We start from the raw sequence: 16,539 nt of genomic DNA, 5'->3' as shown, positions 1-16,539 counted from the left end.
TAACTAGTTATTTACAAAATTTAGACTTGACAAATCTCACTGTTCTATAAACTGTTCACTGAGAAGATGCAATAGCCATGCACAAGGCTCAATGCATTTTCCTTCAAGTAAAAATTAGTTCACAGGTAGGAATAGAACTGTGAGTACAAAGTTAACACCTTTAACATATACATTTTTTTTTGCGGTATTAAAGTTCTTACTTCACAAGAACACCACATAAGCTATCAGCATCTTCAAAGCCCTGATTAAATCTGACTCAGGTCACCATTGTATCTGTTGATTTTTATTGTAGCAAACAAATAATAGAGAACAAATTATTCAACTTCTATAGCAAGTTGGCACTAATATAGATTAAAACTGGATTAAAAAACTGTTCCTAAAAGGATAAAACACCGAGTCTTTATTGTATCCAGAGCCCTAAGAGAGTGAATTCAGAAATGCTTTCCTATAAAATACAGAATCTAACTCTTTATAATTCTTTCAAAAGATCTTTCCTTATTTAACAATTAAAGATGAGATATTCAAATATGTACTTTCTATTTCTGCTGTAGATAACAAACATCTATAAAGACAGAGATAGAGCCAAATAGTGGTGTGTTTGCTTTACCCGTGTGATTGGCTTCATTAAAACGAAGAGGAGCCTTCATGTGAATAAACTGAACAGAATTTGGCTGTTTGCAAACTATAGACCCAATCTAGCAAATCCTCAAACATGAGCTGTCTCATTGATTTCAGTGGAATTACTCACAGGTGTAAAGTTAATATCTGCAGGATCAGGTCCTAGATAGCTTTATTTATCTATCTTTTGGTAAAATTAAAATCCATACAAAATTTTAATGAACTTAATATTTATGTATAGGAAAACAAAATATAAATTACTAGTCATTATTAGCATTTTTTGAATTATCCAGATATTTTCCTAATGGGTTTCAGCACAGTTTTTTTCCTAGGAAAAAACCAGAATCAAGCAAAATGGGCTAAATATAAAAATCAAAGATATCTGCTGACAAAACTAACACAAAATAAGCATTTTGTAATTGCAATATGTTTAAAATAGGCCATTTATTTGTAATTGCAATATGTTTAAAATAAGCCATTTATTGTCCTATAAATCTTGATTTTTTTCATATATATATGTAATACATAAAGCTACAAAATGGTGATTTAGACAACAGTTATCTTGGCAGCAATTGCTAAGGTAGATAACAGTCGCTTAGTGATTGCAGACATCCATATAACAACACAAGGATCCTATAACTGAGTGAACTAATCAATGTGAAGTTCAGATAATGCTTATAATGGTGAAGACAGAAAATAAAATGTCCCCTCATAGACTTCATTCTTCTAGGAATATCTGAGCCATCTTCTTGTCACCAAGCAGTGGGTAATATAAAGCAAAATGATGTGGGTAAGCTATAAATCTATACAAATATTATGTCGCAAACTGTGACATCAGAAAATAAATTATATATCTTGTGTATGTACCTCAGCTCATATTACTATTTAGATCCTTCGTCTAATGGAATCCAAACACATTTAAAATGGATTACTTTGAAGGTCTGAACAACAAAAGTCATAGCCTCAAATGACTAAGAGGTTTAACAGTTTTTTAGCTCCCTCCTGTATATAGTGTATTTCCCCACATTTCACTACTTAAGAGCTGTAATCAACAAAAAATAATTAGTTACTATGACTTTTACTCAGTGAAAGGCATAATACAAATTCCAACACCATCTCATTAGGTTTGCAATTCATTCACAGTTTCATTTTTTAGGATTGCAGTTCAGGCTTGTTCAAGTTCTACAAGGACTCCATCACAATCTTTAGGGTGAAGAAAAATCACTGGTTTGCCATGCGCCCCTATTTTCGGCTCTTCACTCAATATTCGGATCTTCTTTTCATGCAGTTCTGACATGGCTGCTTTTATGTCATCAACCTTATAAAATAAACATGATACAATTTGGAACATTACAGATTCTACAGTAGGAACAATAGCATGGTGCCCTAATAAAAAACTATATAACTCTAAAAAACAAAAATGCTACAGAAATTTGGTTCTCTGTAAGGATGTAAAAGAGTAGTCGACTGTCAGATAATCCTAGGTTTATTGGGTAGTTGAATTGACTATTCACATTCCCCCAACTCCCCCTCCTCCAACTTTCCTGCTTTATAATCAGAGACAGCAAGGTGAGTGGAGCAGGAGCTGGTGCTGGAGAGAATCGGTCTCCACGGTGCAGGAGTGAGCGTGCTGTGGCTCTGCCTTTTAAATGTAGTAAGAGCCACCCAGCTCTTAGTACATTTAAAAATCAGAGTCACAGTGCGGTTAGTTCCTGGGGCCAGCATGAACCGGGACTGCTTAGTCCCAAGCTCATGCAACCCCCGGGAGCTAACCCCACGCAATCAAATCAATAGCTATAAGCTTCATATTGCTCCTAAATAGTAGATTGTATAGCTTTAGAATTTCATTAACCAAAGAATGTTTTCCAGCATAATTGAAGACAGAATCCTGACATTAAATGCTGAGGTTATATACCATCCACTTAAATTCATCTTCATCTTACCGAGTTAGGTTTGTATACATAGATCTCCTCAGGCACTTTGAACTACCTAGAATACTAGCTGATACTACACATTGGACTGTGGCCCATTTTCCTATCAAATAACTGTACTTCATTGTACAAGCAGGATGACACTTACAATTTCTGGGCAATCTAATAAAGAGTACTTAACATGGACCAGTCGTTAAGTTGTGCCAAGTGGTTTTACTTCGAATGTGATATAAAGCAAGACTTTGATTCACGCAGATCTTTAATGCATGTTTGCTAGAAGAACAAAATTAACACTTGGATTTAGCACAACTGCCAGTTTATAAAGTCCTGGCATTAGAATAACAGGACTGTTGTTCTTCAAGACTAAGGTGCTTGGACATAGCTAAACGAAGACGCTTAAAAGATATAATTGTGAAAACATACTTTACATAGACTAAATGCAGAGGAAGTAGAATCCAATTAAGTCCTCATCTTTTTCAATTGAGTTTTGTTTCTAAAAATCCTGAAGTTGCTTCAGTCATACTCACATACTGTTACATTTTTTAAAAAGCAAACTAGTAATGAAGGGTTCTTTAAAATTAGTACATGTAATAACATGCTGTGATGGATTGTAACCCCTTGAGGTTCATCTCCTAAGTAGAGAAATCATCACAGCTGCCTGCACATCCTGCAGAGATAGCTAGCTAAACCAGCCTGGAGAAATGTGCCTGGGCTCAGCTGGAGTGAATAACTGCATCCCAAGGGATAATAATAAGAGTTGGCTGTGAAGAGTCTCTGGGTGCATCTCTATTGGGAAAATATCGGCTTGCTGACTGTGTGCATCATGAACATGTTCCTCTGCTGTTCCACCTGGTGTCTAATACGCTTTCTGTAGCGGGTGTTAAGGTGTTCTGACCAGTATTTGCTAGTGGCTATTTATTTTCAACCCCACTTAAACGGTCGTCAACAATGATCATTTTTTCTAGGACAGACTAAGGTTGTTCGTTTTCATTTGAGCTTACATAGGAAACAGGCCATCCTAGTGGAAGCCTTAGAGCTATCAAAAGCCTTTATTGATGGTCTTATCTGACCTCTTTTGAATTCATATAGAGAAATTTTAGCACTAAAAGTCTCCTGACTTCATGTAGCAAATTCTAGATCTCAGAAGCTCTTCTCATCCATTTCATTTAAATTTTGACCCCTGGATTTTGTGGTTCTTGATTCACTTGATCCATTATACCTGACAATATGTATTTCTTTTTAACAAAGTATTTTTACATTTCCCTGAAATGGATGACTGAGTGTTAGATTTTTTTTATTTTTCAGACTGAACAGCATGCCGTCTTTTGACACTAATCTTTGGTAACTTCTGCACCATGCAAGGTCACAGATCTCTTGCTGAACAGAGCTCTACATGGAGTAACGTTAGTGCTGCTCATGCAGTGGGCAAAAGGGCCTCCGTGGGCCGGATCCAGCCCACCAAGCAGGTGGATCAGGCCTGCAGAGGCCCTGCTACTCCCCCGCCCCCAGGCCAACTAGGGTTAGGGGGTTAGGGTTGCCAGATGGTTTCAACAAAAATACCGGATACACTTGACATGACATCACAATCTACATTACATCTTTAGAAAATACCAGACATTTATATTTACTCAATGCCAAGTCTAGACTGGCATGATATTCCGCAAATGCTTTTAACGGAAAAGTTTTCCGTTAAAAGCATTTGCGGAAAAGAGCGTCTAGATTGGCATGGACACTTTTAAACAAAAGCACTTTTTGCGGAAAAGCATCCGTGGCTAATCTAGATGCGCTTTTGCGCAAAAAAGCCCCGATCACCATTTTCGCGATCGGGGCTTTTTTGCGGAAAACAAATCTGAGCTGTCTACACTGGCCCGTTTGCACAAAAGCTTTTGCGCAAAAGGACTTTTGCCCGAATGGGAGCAGCATGGTATTTCCGCAAGAAGCACTGATTTCTTACATGAGATCGTCAGTGTTCTTGCGGAAATTCAAGCGGCCAGTGTAGACAGCTGGCAAGTTTTTCCGCAAAAGCGCCTGCTTTTGTGGAAAAACTTGCCAGTCTAGACACAGCCAATATGTTTCCCAAACAGAAAGCTCAAATACTGGACTGTCCGGTTCAAAACCAGACAACTGGCAACCCTAATTAGGGCCTGGGGAGCACCTGAAGCCTTCTCCACTCTGCCCTCACCCTGTGAGCAGCGCGGCCAGAGCAGAGAAGGCTTTGCGTGCTCCCCGCCCTCAGGACTTAATTGGCTTGGGGGCAGAGGAGTGTGCAAAGCTTTGAAGTGCCACACGCTGCTCACAGGGGGGTGGGAGGAAGGGGAGGGGGAGAGTGGAGGAGGCTTCGCACGCTCCCCTGCTCCCAAGCCAATCAGAGCCTGGGAGTGGGGGAGCTGTTTGAAGCTTCCTTTGCCCTGCCCTGGCCCTGCAAGGATCCCACAGCACTTCAAAGTGCCATGTGCTCCTCGCAGGGTGGGAAGCGGCTTCCCGCGCTCCCTCACCCTATCATAGTTGGGGTAGCACCGCCCCTTCCTGTTTAGGCCACGCCCCTTCCGGGTAGCCTGGAGCTATTTCAGAAATACATTGCCCACCCCTGTGCTAATACTTACTGAAGTATCTTTGAAGCAAACAACATTCAAATTCAGGGGTGGGTAATAATGTTTAATGGGGGGCCAGTCCAAGAATTTGGAAAGTGGTCAAGGGCCATGCTCTTCCACGGTATTAATGGAGGAGGTGTGAGGTCTGGGATGGAGGTTGGATGCAGAAAGGGGTTTGGGTGAAGGAGGCAGTTGTGACCTAGAGCACTGGACTGGAGTGTAGGTGGTTGGATTGTCACCTAGGGCAGAGAATTGGAGTACAGGTGGGAGTGCAGGGATTTGGGTTGTGAGCTAGGGCAGGAGGGGACTGGGCTGCTGGATCTGGGAGGGGATATGGGTATGGGGGGGGCAGATTTGGGTATGTGCAGTGGGGGGCAGAAGGCTGGGGAAGGGAGGGACTGAGGTACCAGAGGCAAGCTCTGGCCTGGAAACTTATCAGCCAGCAGCCGTTCCTGAATCAGCCTCCCTGCCCGCCCCACTCCCACACAGGCTGCAGCCCATGTATTCTGGAGCCCCTTGTGCTTCGTGGCTGCCTGTTATTGAAATAGGCAGCTCCCATTGGCCAGTTTCTGGCCAGAAACTGGCCAATGGGATTGTGCTGGGTGTGAAAGCATCTCCTAAAGCTTTCCCCCTCCCCTCTGGACTCACAGTTTTTAAAGAAAATCCGCCCTGCAGCCACGTTTCTGAGCGGTATGCAGGTGGGGAGATGCAAGCAGAGAGCCTGCCTGGGGTTCCCTGCAGCATTCGTGGGCTGGATCTGGTGGCTTGATGGGCCATATTTTGCCCAGGCCTGCTCCAATTCCTACAAAATTTAAGTACATGTAGTTTTTTAAAAGATTCCTAGTTTGCTTCTTTGCTCTTTGCTTCTGTAATTAAGTAGTGTTACCATTTCTATTACTTAGCACTTTGTTTGTTTGTTTTTTAAACAGCCCTTATCACATATTATTCCTTTCTTCCCCACCTCCACTTCCTGGCTGCTGCTGTAGTCTTTCACGTTCCCCTAAAAGCACTGCATGGCAATTCTGGTTAACAGTAATTTGAGCAGAATGAATTAGTCTTTTAATTTAAATTTCTTGAACAACTGCAAATAGATACTATAGTTAAAAGATATAAACACTCTGATCTGCTGAATTTGAATGCAGTTGCTGATTCACTAAAACAGAATTTATAAAGAGAACAGTAGCCATCTCTGATTTATTATCCATTTTATACATGTGCTTACATTTTATTTCAAGGGGACTAGTCAGGGTATTAAATAAGCACACGCAAGGGCTTGTGTACACTTAAAACATTGCAACAGCACAATTGTGCTGCAGTAGTGCTTCTGTGAAGACACTACAGGTTGAACCTCCTTGGTCAGGCACACTTGGAATTTGCTGGACCAGAGGAGGTCAATGCTGACTCCAACCAAATCTCCTAGTATAGGCAAAGCCTTGATCTTTACAGGATAAGGGTTTAAGTATTCCCTTCCCTCCTCTTGATTTGGGAAATGGAAGGGAGGGATAATTATCCCTCTCTAAAACACAGCTATAGATGGAAAGTTATTCCAGTGGGGAAAAGTCTACAGTTCTTGAAAAGGTGTTGTATTTTTCTGACAGTGGTAGATCATAATTGAATGCAGCAAAAATGCATCTCCTTCAAAAAGACAATTAATGAAGGAACTGGAGAAGAGAACTGTAATAAAATCGCAGTTTTTGTCCCATTTTTCCCCACAGTCATGACTGATATAGTGTATCATCATCAGTATTGTTAAACAGAATAGGCATAGTCATGCACTGCCACAAATGGCCAAATCCTTTCTCCCCTCCACCTTTCGTTGTGTTTGGTTCTATTTTTTCTAAGTCTTTAATTAAAAGGATTTTTTTTAAGTAACTTATTTACTACTGCAGAAAGACACCACTATGATTCACTGCTTTAGCAAGGCTCTAAACTATTGAGCCATTCAACTAAAATAAATGCAGTCCAGGAAGTCTATGCTAACATGACACACAAAACAAAAATCTATACTTGCCTATAGCCAACATAAAAACATTCCACCTTAGGAGTTAAAGCAGCGGGTCTGTAGCCAAGACTCTTGTGTTCTATTCCCTCCTCTACCCATGACTTACTATGATGTCTAGAACAACTAATTTAAATTCACTATGATTCATTTAATGCCTTTATAAATGGGAATGTCTCAGGATTTTTCATTAGTGAAATGTTTTGAGTTCCTTCTGTGAAAGATTGATACAAGTGCAACTATTAATATGCAACATTTCCCCCTAGCCTGTCAACTTAGTGCTGACCTATAGTCCTTCTGCTATTCCAACAGATAAGGAAAACAAACTCTCACATTTGACTATCTCAAACAGCCAACTGTAGTCTTTTCTCTATATATGACAGTTTCCAATTCATATGTAAGAACATTCAAATTAATGAAGGCTTTTTGTTGTAATCTTCACTTGCATCTGTTCTACAGTCAATGACAAATTTCCATAGCAACTGAAAATGGTGGAGTTTCCATCTAAGGACTCAACTGTACTTTTGAGTGTTACTTGTTAACACCAAACCACTATCTTCAAGATTTAATTTCTTCTGTTCAGTTTCAATTAAACAATATTCACAGTAGGGATGTAAAATCCAGTTTAATTAGTTAACTAGTTATACGTTAAGTTTAACCAGTTAACTGATTAAATGGGGATGGGCAGGCTGGAGCAGCCCCTGCATCACTAGCTGGGATTGCTCCAGCCCAGCTGCTTTTATTCCGGTGCTGGGCTGCCAGCTCCCAACCCGTGTGAACTGGGAGTCCGTAGCCTCTCACAGAATTCGGAATCAACAGTTCCTCCCCTCTCCTCCAAACTCCAGATTCCGCTTCCAGCCCTGCATGAGGATGCCGATTCCCAGCCCGTTCAGGCTGGCGGCCAGCTGCCCTGCCAGGCTAGAGCAGCAGCCTCTCCGGGAGTAACCGTTGACCTGATAAAGTAATTGAGGACCATATATAATACAGTTATCACGATATACACTTAGTTGTGTTGGTAACTTTTAACTGATTCTTTTCTGAAAAGTATTTTTAAAAACAAACAACCCCCACACACACAACAAAAGAAACACCACCTTGCTCAGTAGTTCTACTCACTATGAATATATGGAGTCATCTTGATTACCTGGAAAAAAGATTTTACTACTCTCAGCTCCAGGAGCCAACACATCTCTGCGTGTTTGCCCAGGATTCTTTTATGACTTGCATAATGAATTTCCAACTAAATATCAAATGCCAATACCCTGGTAAAACCCCATGTCTTAAAATTCTGTGCCAATTTATACTTGTGCACCCCAATTATAAGTTATATATAAAAAAGTGACATACACAGGTTTTTCCAGGGCACCTATTTTGAGGATCCTGGAGCTTCCATCTGTTTAGCGACCTTCCAGGAGATCGCTACATTCTATGAACTTATCCTGCCTAAAAGAAATGGGGACATTCCAAGTGACAAATTCAGTTTCGACAGATGAAAAAGAAAAACAAACCTGCTTGTATAATGACAATGTGAAACTGGCCTGAATTTTATCACTGAAACTTTTTAGTCATTGGTCTTCAGTAGCAATTCCCAAATAATAATGACTCAGCAAACCAATGTGGTTTATTTTTCAGGATGAGTCTATTAGAAAATATGAAGTTATTTAACAAGATACAGATTTGTAATAGACAGTACGTGTGTATAATACCTCAATGCAGATATGATGCATTCCTCCAGCTTTGTTTTTTTGCAGAAAACCTGCAATTGGACTTTTCTCTCCTAGAGGGTGCAGCAGCTCCAGCTTTGTATTTCCCAGCTCCACAAAAACAGTGTAGACACCATGTTCAGGAAGAGGAACTGTTTCACTCACTTGGGCTCCTAAAACATTCTTGTAAAAAGACTGAGCCTTCTCCAAATCAGGAACTGCAATTGCTACATGATTGAGTCGCCCGAGTTTCCATAAAGAGCATAGAACTTTTTGAGTCAAGGAATGAGACATAGATAAAGCCCGTACAGTGGGTGCTGTAGTTTGCAATCTGGTAAGAAGTCCTGTAAAATTGAATGACATTGTCATAATCCTTTCGGAAAAAAAATAATGCAGGTCCTTCCCCCTTTAAATGAAACCCAAATAGCTCCTATGTCATTATACTTATGAATTATGTTTCACCAGTATGCTAAAAGCAGAGATAAGAAGATAGCAGGGAAGCATTTCCTCTTTCAGTTCAATAGCTTTTTGTTTGTTCTGAAGCAAATTAATTCAGGGAAGTAAATGAAAAATTTATAGCCTGAATGCTCAGAAGTGTCCATTACAGATAAAACTAATAGATATGTAAAGTTAATTTTAAGCTTGAGTTGAGTTTGGTATGAAAATAAAGATCTTCATAATCATATGCACAAGTTTATAGAATTTAAAGGCCAGCTACACACAGCTAACCTTTACATTATTTCTGTATTATTCAGAGCTTCACTTTGCATAAAACAGAAATAGAAATGAGGATTTAAAAAAACCCTGTCAAAACATAATGCAAAACTATTATATTTATTCCTAAAGCCTAAATCCTTATACTGTACAAAGGTGACAAATTGTTGCTTCCCGGTGGAGGGAGATGCGATCAAGTTGTTAAATCACAAGAATGGGAGCCACTTACTCCCAAGTTTATTCCATCCCTCCAAACCTCTGCCATGCCTCTTCTGCCAAAGGCCTTACCCTCCACTCCTGGTTTGCACCTCTTCCTCCTCTCTGACTTCAATGTAACTACTTCTGTGAGCAACTGAGCAAAATTTGGCTCAGAATATATGCATAAGGTCTGCCTACTTGTTTTTCCCTTTGATATTTTCATACTCTCTGCTCCTTGTTTCCTGCCCCCTTCCTTTTTTCCCCTTCCCCACTTTCCCTTATTTATTTTGGGTCTGCACATCCTAAACTCAAAACTCCAATCATCTGAAGAAGTGGGCTGTACCCACGAGTGCTCATGATCCCATCTACACGTTTTGTTAGTCTATAAAGTGCTACCAGACCATTTGTCGTTTTTTTAAGTTTATTAAAAATATGGTCACCCGATGCTACATCCATGCTGAAATGGGTAAATAAGATGTGAGACAATTTAGTCATGGAATGGTTCAGTGGCATGAGAAACAGTATGGAAAATTATGAGCTTCTGGATTTCTCTGAGGAGGCACCTGTTGAACTTTAACCTACTTCTGTGGATTTCTCTCCACTTGTATTTAACATTGGTCAGTGAAATAATCATTTTACACACATGTCCTTCCAATTCTTGCCATTATGATTTTTCCTGAAGTCAGAGGAACTATTTGCATCAATAGAGTAAACAAGATTTGGCCCTAATTAATGCTTTGAGATGGAATGCCCTTAAAATGGCTAAGAAGGAGATAGGATGGTCAGGTGTCCAGTTTTCACCTGGAAGGTCTAATCAGATCTACTGACAAGACACCCTGGCTACTTCTACACTGCAGACTTCTTGTGCAATAACTGTTTTACACAAGAGTTCTTGTGCAAGAGTGCATCCACACTGCCACCTGCTTTTGCGCAAGAGCGTCCATGGCAGTGTGGATGCTCTCTTGCGCAAGAAAGCTCTAATGGCCATTTTAGCCATAGGAGTTTCTTGCGCAAAAAATTCTTGTTGCCTGTCCACACTGCCTTTTTGCGCAAGAGCTCTTATGCAAAAAGGCTTATTCCTCATGGGGAGAGGAATAACTCTTCCGCAAGAAGCCCTCTTTTCCGACACTGTACTGTAAATTTACTTGTGCAAGAACACACGTGCAGTGTTGACGCTCTGCAAGTTTTTGTGCAAGAACACCTGTTCTTGCGCAAAAAGCCTGTAGTGTAGACGTAGCTCCAAAGTCTGGTTACTATCAACCAATTGCACTAAGAACTAGAAGAGCTCAGAGTTAAAACCTGGGATGCATTAGAGTCTTAGAGAAGGAAGGATCTCATAATTAGGAACAGTGATTTGCTATAGTGGCTTATCAATTTTGACATTTCTCTGGGTTGTGGTTTATTTTGGGATGAGGGACAGAGAAGTTCTGTAAGTTTGCACAGCTGGTTTAAAAGACACCTGTACAACTATGCTGTTTCTGCTGCCTTTGCAGAGAATCAGGTCTGCAGTAAGGATGTTAAGAAGCAAGTAATTGACTAACTGTGTACAATTTGTATTGAGCACACAAGTAGTCAATAAGGGGTCCCGCTGACACGGGCATGCAGGCAGCTCAGCTCCTACTTCATTTAAACTGCAGAGCCGTAGTGGAGGCAGGTCCAGGACCCTGGCGTGAGCAGGGATTCAGCAGTTCCAGCTTGCACCAGCTCCCCCACTGCAGCTCTGCCTTTTAAACGTACTAAGAGCCACGGCTCTTACTACATTTAAAAGGCACAGCCACAGCAGGGATAGGTCTGGGACCCAACACCTCTGCCTCCCCTTCTCCCCCACCCCACACTGGGAAGATGGTGCTGTGAGGAACCAGCTTTTAAGCCAGCTCCTGCTCTCCCCCCTTGCTGCCTCTGATACAGTATGTGGGGGGAGGAGGGGAAGGCGAGTAGTCAAGCAGTGACTCAACTAGTCGCTTACACCCCTAATCTGCAGTGAAGAATAAGAGGTATTGAAGTATATTTACAAAGGTGATTTACAGGAATTAATTATTGTTGTAACTCAAATCATCAGGTCTGTGAGATACTCAGCTTAGTCATGCAAGGCCTTAGGCCTGAAACAAATGTACATGACTAGTTGACAAAGATAAACCTGTACCACTTAAGTGAAAAAGTTGCAGTAAAATATGTTAAATGTTTATGTTCTGAAAACTACATAGCAATACACTAGTTAATACCACAAGATGTATGTTTTAGGGGATTCTGTATTAACCTCAAATTGCTGATACGTAGATATTAATAAGAATAAGGGGCACCGCTAAATTAATGGCATGTGGAAGTATGGATAAAGACGAAGGGGTTGGTACCCTTATGCATATCTATGAGCGTTAGCAGCCACAAGCATACCTCAAGATAAAAAGTTGTTGTCTGGTCTGTGCGCTGGGGTGAAAGTGGGAAAACACAGGGGGGAGACACCAGAATGACAAACATGGGTGATGAGGACAATGACGTTAACTGTGATTGGGGTGACTGATGGGGAACAACATTGGGGAGGCCCATGGGGCATGTGACTCCTCCCTGTGCAATCCTGAGCACCCCCCCCGCTGTCCTGCCTCTGCCCAGCCTCTTCATGCAAGCCCCCACCCCTAAGTGATGCAACCTGATGGACTAAAGGGGTCAGTACACCCTGCACTCACTGGCATCAACAGGTGGAAGTGGAATGATGTATCCCTAGCCCGCTCTCCTCCTCTGGCTCCTGGTCACATTGCTCCATGTCCCACTAGGGATGTAAGCAACTAGTCAACTACCTGATAAGCCTATTCTTAGGGGGCCAGGGGAGACAGAGGTGCAGTGATCTGGGGCCTTGTGCAAGCGGAGACTGCTGAGTCCTGGACCTACCCCTGCTGTGGCTCTGCAGTTTAAATGCAGCAGGAGCCAGGCTGCCTGTGCACCTGAATCCTACTATATTTAAACTGCAGAGCTGCAGTAGGGCCCCCAATACAAATTGTATTGAGTACACAATTAGTCAGTAACCCACTTCTTAACATCCTTACTTCCTACCAGCGAGTGGGGCAGTTGCTTGAGTGACACAGCCAGCAGTCAGGGGAGCAGGGCCTGGGTGGGCACTGCTCTAGCCAGGCCAGGCTAGGCAGGGGGGCCCTGGGCTGGAGCAGCCCTCTCTACCCTCTCCTTTTTAAGTGGTTAACTGGATAAAGGTTTAACCACTTAACTGATTAAGTGGGACTTTACATCCTTACATCAGCCTACCCCCAGCTGGTTCCCTCCCCTCCCATGAGGCTCTAGCCCTGTGCCCCTCCCACCCATGGCACTGGGGGAGGGAGTCACATGGCCCCTTACCCCCCTCTCACGATGATGAGATGTGAGTGATTCCGGTCCTAAGGCTTACTGCTGTCTTTCTAGCTGCTCTTGTATTTCAGGGTTGGTGGGATTGTTTATCCTCTTAGTGGATTTATCAATAAAGTGATTTGTGATAAATTACAATTGTTTCGTGGGTGCCTCTAGACAGGACTGTCCCTCTCAACTGCAGGGCCCGGGACAAATCAACCTATGTTTCTAATCTGTCAGGAGGTGCTCCCCACGTGCTTTGCCCAGGTCCCTGCCCTGCTTCTTTCTGCCCCCATCTTGCCTTTTCCCACCCAGTTCCACGGACCCCCTGCATGCTTTTCCCTCATTCCAGTCCCCCCAGTACCTCCTGACATCATGAAACAGCTGATTCATGGCAGATAGTAGATGCTGCGAGTGGGAGAGGCACCGATTTGCAAAGCCCTTATAGCACAGGGCCCAGAGCGGTTGCCTCGATTTGCTGTACCCAAGGGACTGCTCTGTTTCTACCTCTCGTATTCAAATGATACTGACGAATATTCCTGACACTGGAGCCCTCGGAAGCCTGAACCTTTATTGACCACTGCAGTCTAAGAGATTATTAATTGATTAATCAATTTCAATCTCCCATCCATACAAAGGCTCCACATTAGAGAGTAATACTGAAGAACTGTGCAGGGAAAGTGATTCGGTAAATATCTAGGCCTGGATTCTGCACTATAGAAATCTACAAAAGCGACGAGGAGTCCTGTGGCACCTTATATACTAACTGAAGTGTAGGAGCATAAGCTTTCGTGGGCAAAGACCCACTTCCTCAGATGCATGCAGAAGTGGGTCTTTGCCCACGAAAGCTTATGCTCTTACACTTCAGTTAGTCTATAAGGTGCCACAGGACTCCTCGTCGCTTTTGCAGATTCAGACTAACACGGCTACCCCTCTGATATAGAAATCTACAGGAGATCTGTCCTGAAGTGATTCTGCAAGGAGCTCCAAGGGAATAACATTGTGCACCTATTAAAGACAAGAGAGCTCTATGCAGAGATCTACCATGCAAAGCAACTTGGAAGGACTAGAATCTAGAACCTCAGCACTCCACAGCCAGGCACTTTGAATGCCTAGGACCAAAACAAACATAAATTAGAGCATTTAAATGACTGAAAAACTCGTCTCTCACAAAATAATACATCCTCATCTGTCAATATCAATAGCTTTTTGCATGGACCTTTAAAGACTGGGACCCTCAGTCACGGAAGCTAAGTGCCTTACCAAAGGTCAGGGAATCCCAGGGCTGGAGGAGACCTCAGGAGGCCATGGAGCCCAGCCCCCTGCCCAAGGCAGGACCCGCTAACCGGATGACCCCCGCCAGGGCACTGTCAGCCTCCGGGGACGGGAATCACGGCGGAATAAGGAACAACACAGCAAGGGTCCTGCCCGACTCCCGGCCCATCCTCGGAGCCGCGAGAGGAGCGACCCCCCTTTGCACCCAGCGACTGGCCTGTGCGCGCTCCCCGCCCCGCGCCTCTGCGCCACGTGCCGTTCCCCGAACGCTGCCCGGCCCGCGCTACCTGCTGCCCCTCGCCCCGCGCGGGCGGCCATTGGCCCGGCGCTTCGGACGCTCCTCGCGGCGCGGCTGCTCCCCGGGACCGCTGCGAGCCCCCGGAGTGACTGGCCCCGGCAGGGCGCGCGGCTCTTTCCCTGGCCTGGGGGCGGGGGGAGCCCAGCCCCGCCTCTCGCGTTTCCCCTCCAGCCTAGGCAGCCCTAGCTCCCCCCCCCCGGCCAGCCCAGCCCAGCCCGACCCGGGCTCTACCTCCTCCCGGGGCGGGTGAGAAGGGAGGCCTCAGTCTAGCCAGAAGGGGGAGCAGCTGCAGGCTGCAGAGTGAGGCATGGTATGGCTACACTTGCACTTTGTTCTTAATGTCTACAGAAAATGTACGTTAAAAATCCTAGAATCTAGGTCACAGAGACAAAACCGCACGGTAAGATGACTGTACTGTTACCATATTTAGAAAATGTGTCCAGTGCTAACTTCCCAGATCTAGGATAGTAATAAAGTCATCCAAAAGGAGAAAACAAGAAGAAAACAATGATACAATATACCATTTTAGGGCCTCCTGTTAGACATCTTTATTTGCACAAGTACTCCCATTTAAATCAATGGGATTATTCATGCTAGCAAATGATAGAGGATCAGAATTTACACCTGGTTTGGAAGACACTATATAAATGCATCCCTAAAATACTGCAAAATTAGTTTGCATTCCTGTCATCCCCTTTTAATGGAAGGTTGTGCAAATCCTGACTGGATAAACTCATGTGCAGGCAGTACACTGTATACAATCCAGGGAATGTTGATAGAAAGATATAGTATGGTAAATAAACAAAAAAGGTTCTATTCAAGACTTGTAGACTAAGGGAGGAATTATTTTGTTTAAGAGAAGATTTAAAAAGCATAGAGAATCAATGACAGAGGTCTACTTGGCAACTGTTCCAACAGATGGGAACTACAGTGGAGAGGGCTCTTACACAATCACTGGTGAGACTATGGGAAAGGACAGAGAATAGGAAAGTTTTGCTTTAGTACAGTGAGCAATCAAGGAGGTAAAAAGAAAAAATGAGGTATAGAACTGTTGCCGGCACATGGTGCCCGAGGGAGGCAACAGTTGGGTTCGGTGCCGGGTGTGCGCGCTCCAATAAACACACCGGTGTGGAGAAGCAAAAAAAGTTTATTTGAACGCTCAAATAGGTGCCAGGAGACTAGACATCTCAGATCAAGCACACCAACGGAAGCAGTTTTTCCTCCTTATATACCCAGGTTGTTTACTTGCAGGAAAATAGTGAACTGTAGCAAGATTCTCACGCTGGAACATCCTCCTCCTCCCCTCTACAGAGACACATCTGAATTCTTCTTCTATACCACTGATAGTAACTAGGCAGCCTCAAGGTCTGTCTTGCTGTTCCCAGCTATTAGCGAGCCAGAGAAATGTTATGCCTGCGGGGGGAAGTGGCGGAAAAGGGGATGCTTTTAGGGTGCTTGGGCTTAGAGCGGGGGCACTTCATCGATTCTTGTGATCTTCCACTCCCCCGAGTTACCTAGGATCATGTCCAGTGACCCCAACAGTATTAAAATGGTTAAAATAATAGTAGCAATGTCCTGTACTTTAAGTGCATTATAGTGACATCACTGTAAAGTCCACACTCAATATTTCTGTCCCCATCATCCACTCTCAGAAGATTAAATTAAACTAATACAAATTAAAAGGCTTGCCCTAACAGAATCCAATTGTCAAAATAATTGGACAAAAGTTATAATGCCTCTTCCAAAAGTTAACTATAGAAATAATAAAAATTAAAATGGAGAAGTGGGGAGGAAGGGGGGGGGGAGAATTCCATGCAAAGGTGGGCTTTGAGTGAATTCTGGATAAGCATACTTGTATGTGGAAGATGGAGGAGTGGGATTC

The 16,539-nt window shown here is 43.1% G+C and overlaps 1 protein-coding gene across 2 annotated transcripts; it reads right to left on the bottom strand.

Annotated features, from left to right (window-relative positions):
- Positions 1-377: 377 nt before the first annotated feature.
- MCEE (methylmalonyl-CoA epimerase) lies at positions 378-14,867 on the bottom strand. 2 transcript variants are annotated; one of them, XM_075897715.1, is made up of 4 exons: positions 14,647-14,867; positions 8,846-9,186; positions 5,789-5,942; positions 1,798-1,936 (listed from the first exon to the last, which is right to left on the bottom strand). In XM_075897715.1, exons 1-4 carry the CDS (start codon positions 14,675-14,677, stop codon positions 1,932-1,934), a joined length of 531 nt encoding a protein of 176 aa, XP_075753830.1. In that variant the 5' UTR covers positions 14,678-14,867; the 3' UTR covers positions 1,798-1,931. The 2 variants fall into 2 exon arrangements, with proteins under 2 accessions (XP_075753831.1, XP_075753830.1); XM_075897716.1 differs by lacking the exon at positions 5,789-5,942 and having other exon boundaries at positions 378-1,936; positions 14,647-14,849.
- Between the last annotated feature and the right edge of the window lie 1,672 nt (positions 14,868-16,539).

The sequence above is a fragment of the Pelodiscus sinensis genome, chromosome 14 (genome assembly GCF_049634645.1).
Source record: "Pelodiscus sinensis isolate JC-2024 chromosome 14, ASM4963464v1, whole genome shotgun sequence".
Lineage (NCBI taxonomy): Eukaryota > Metazoa > Chordata > Testudines > Trionychidae > Pelodiscus > Pelodiscus sinensis.
Note: the sequence above shows the minus strand (reverse complement) of the source record. Positions and strands in the feature narration are given on the sequence as shown.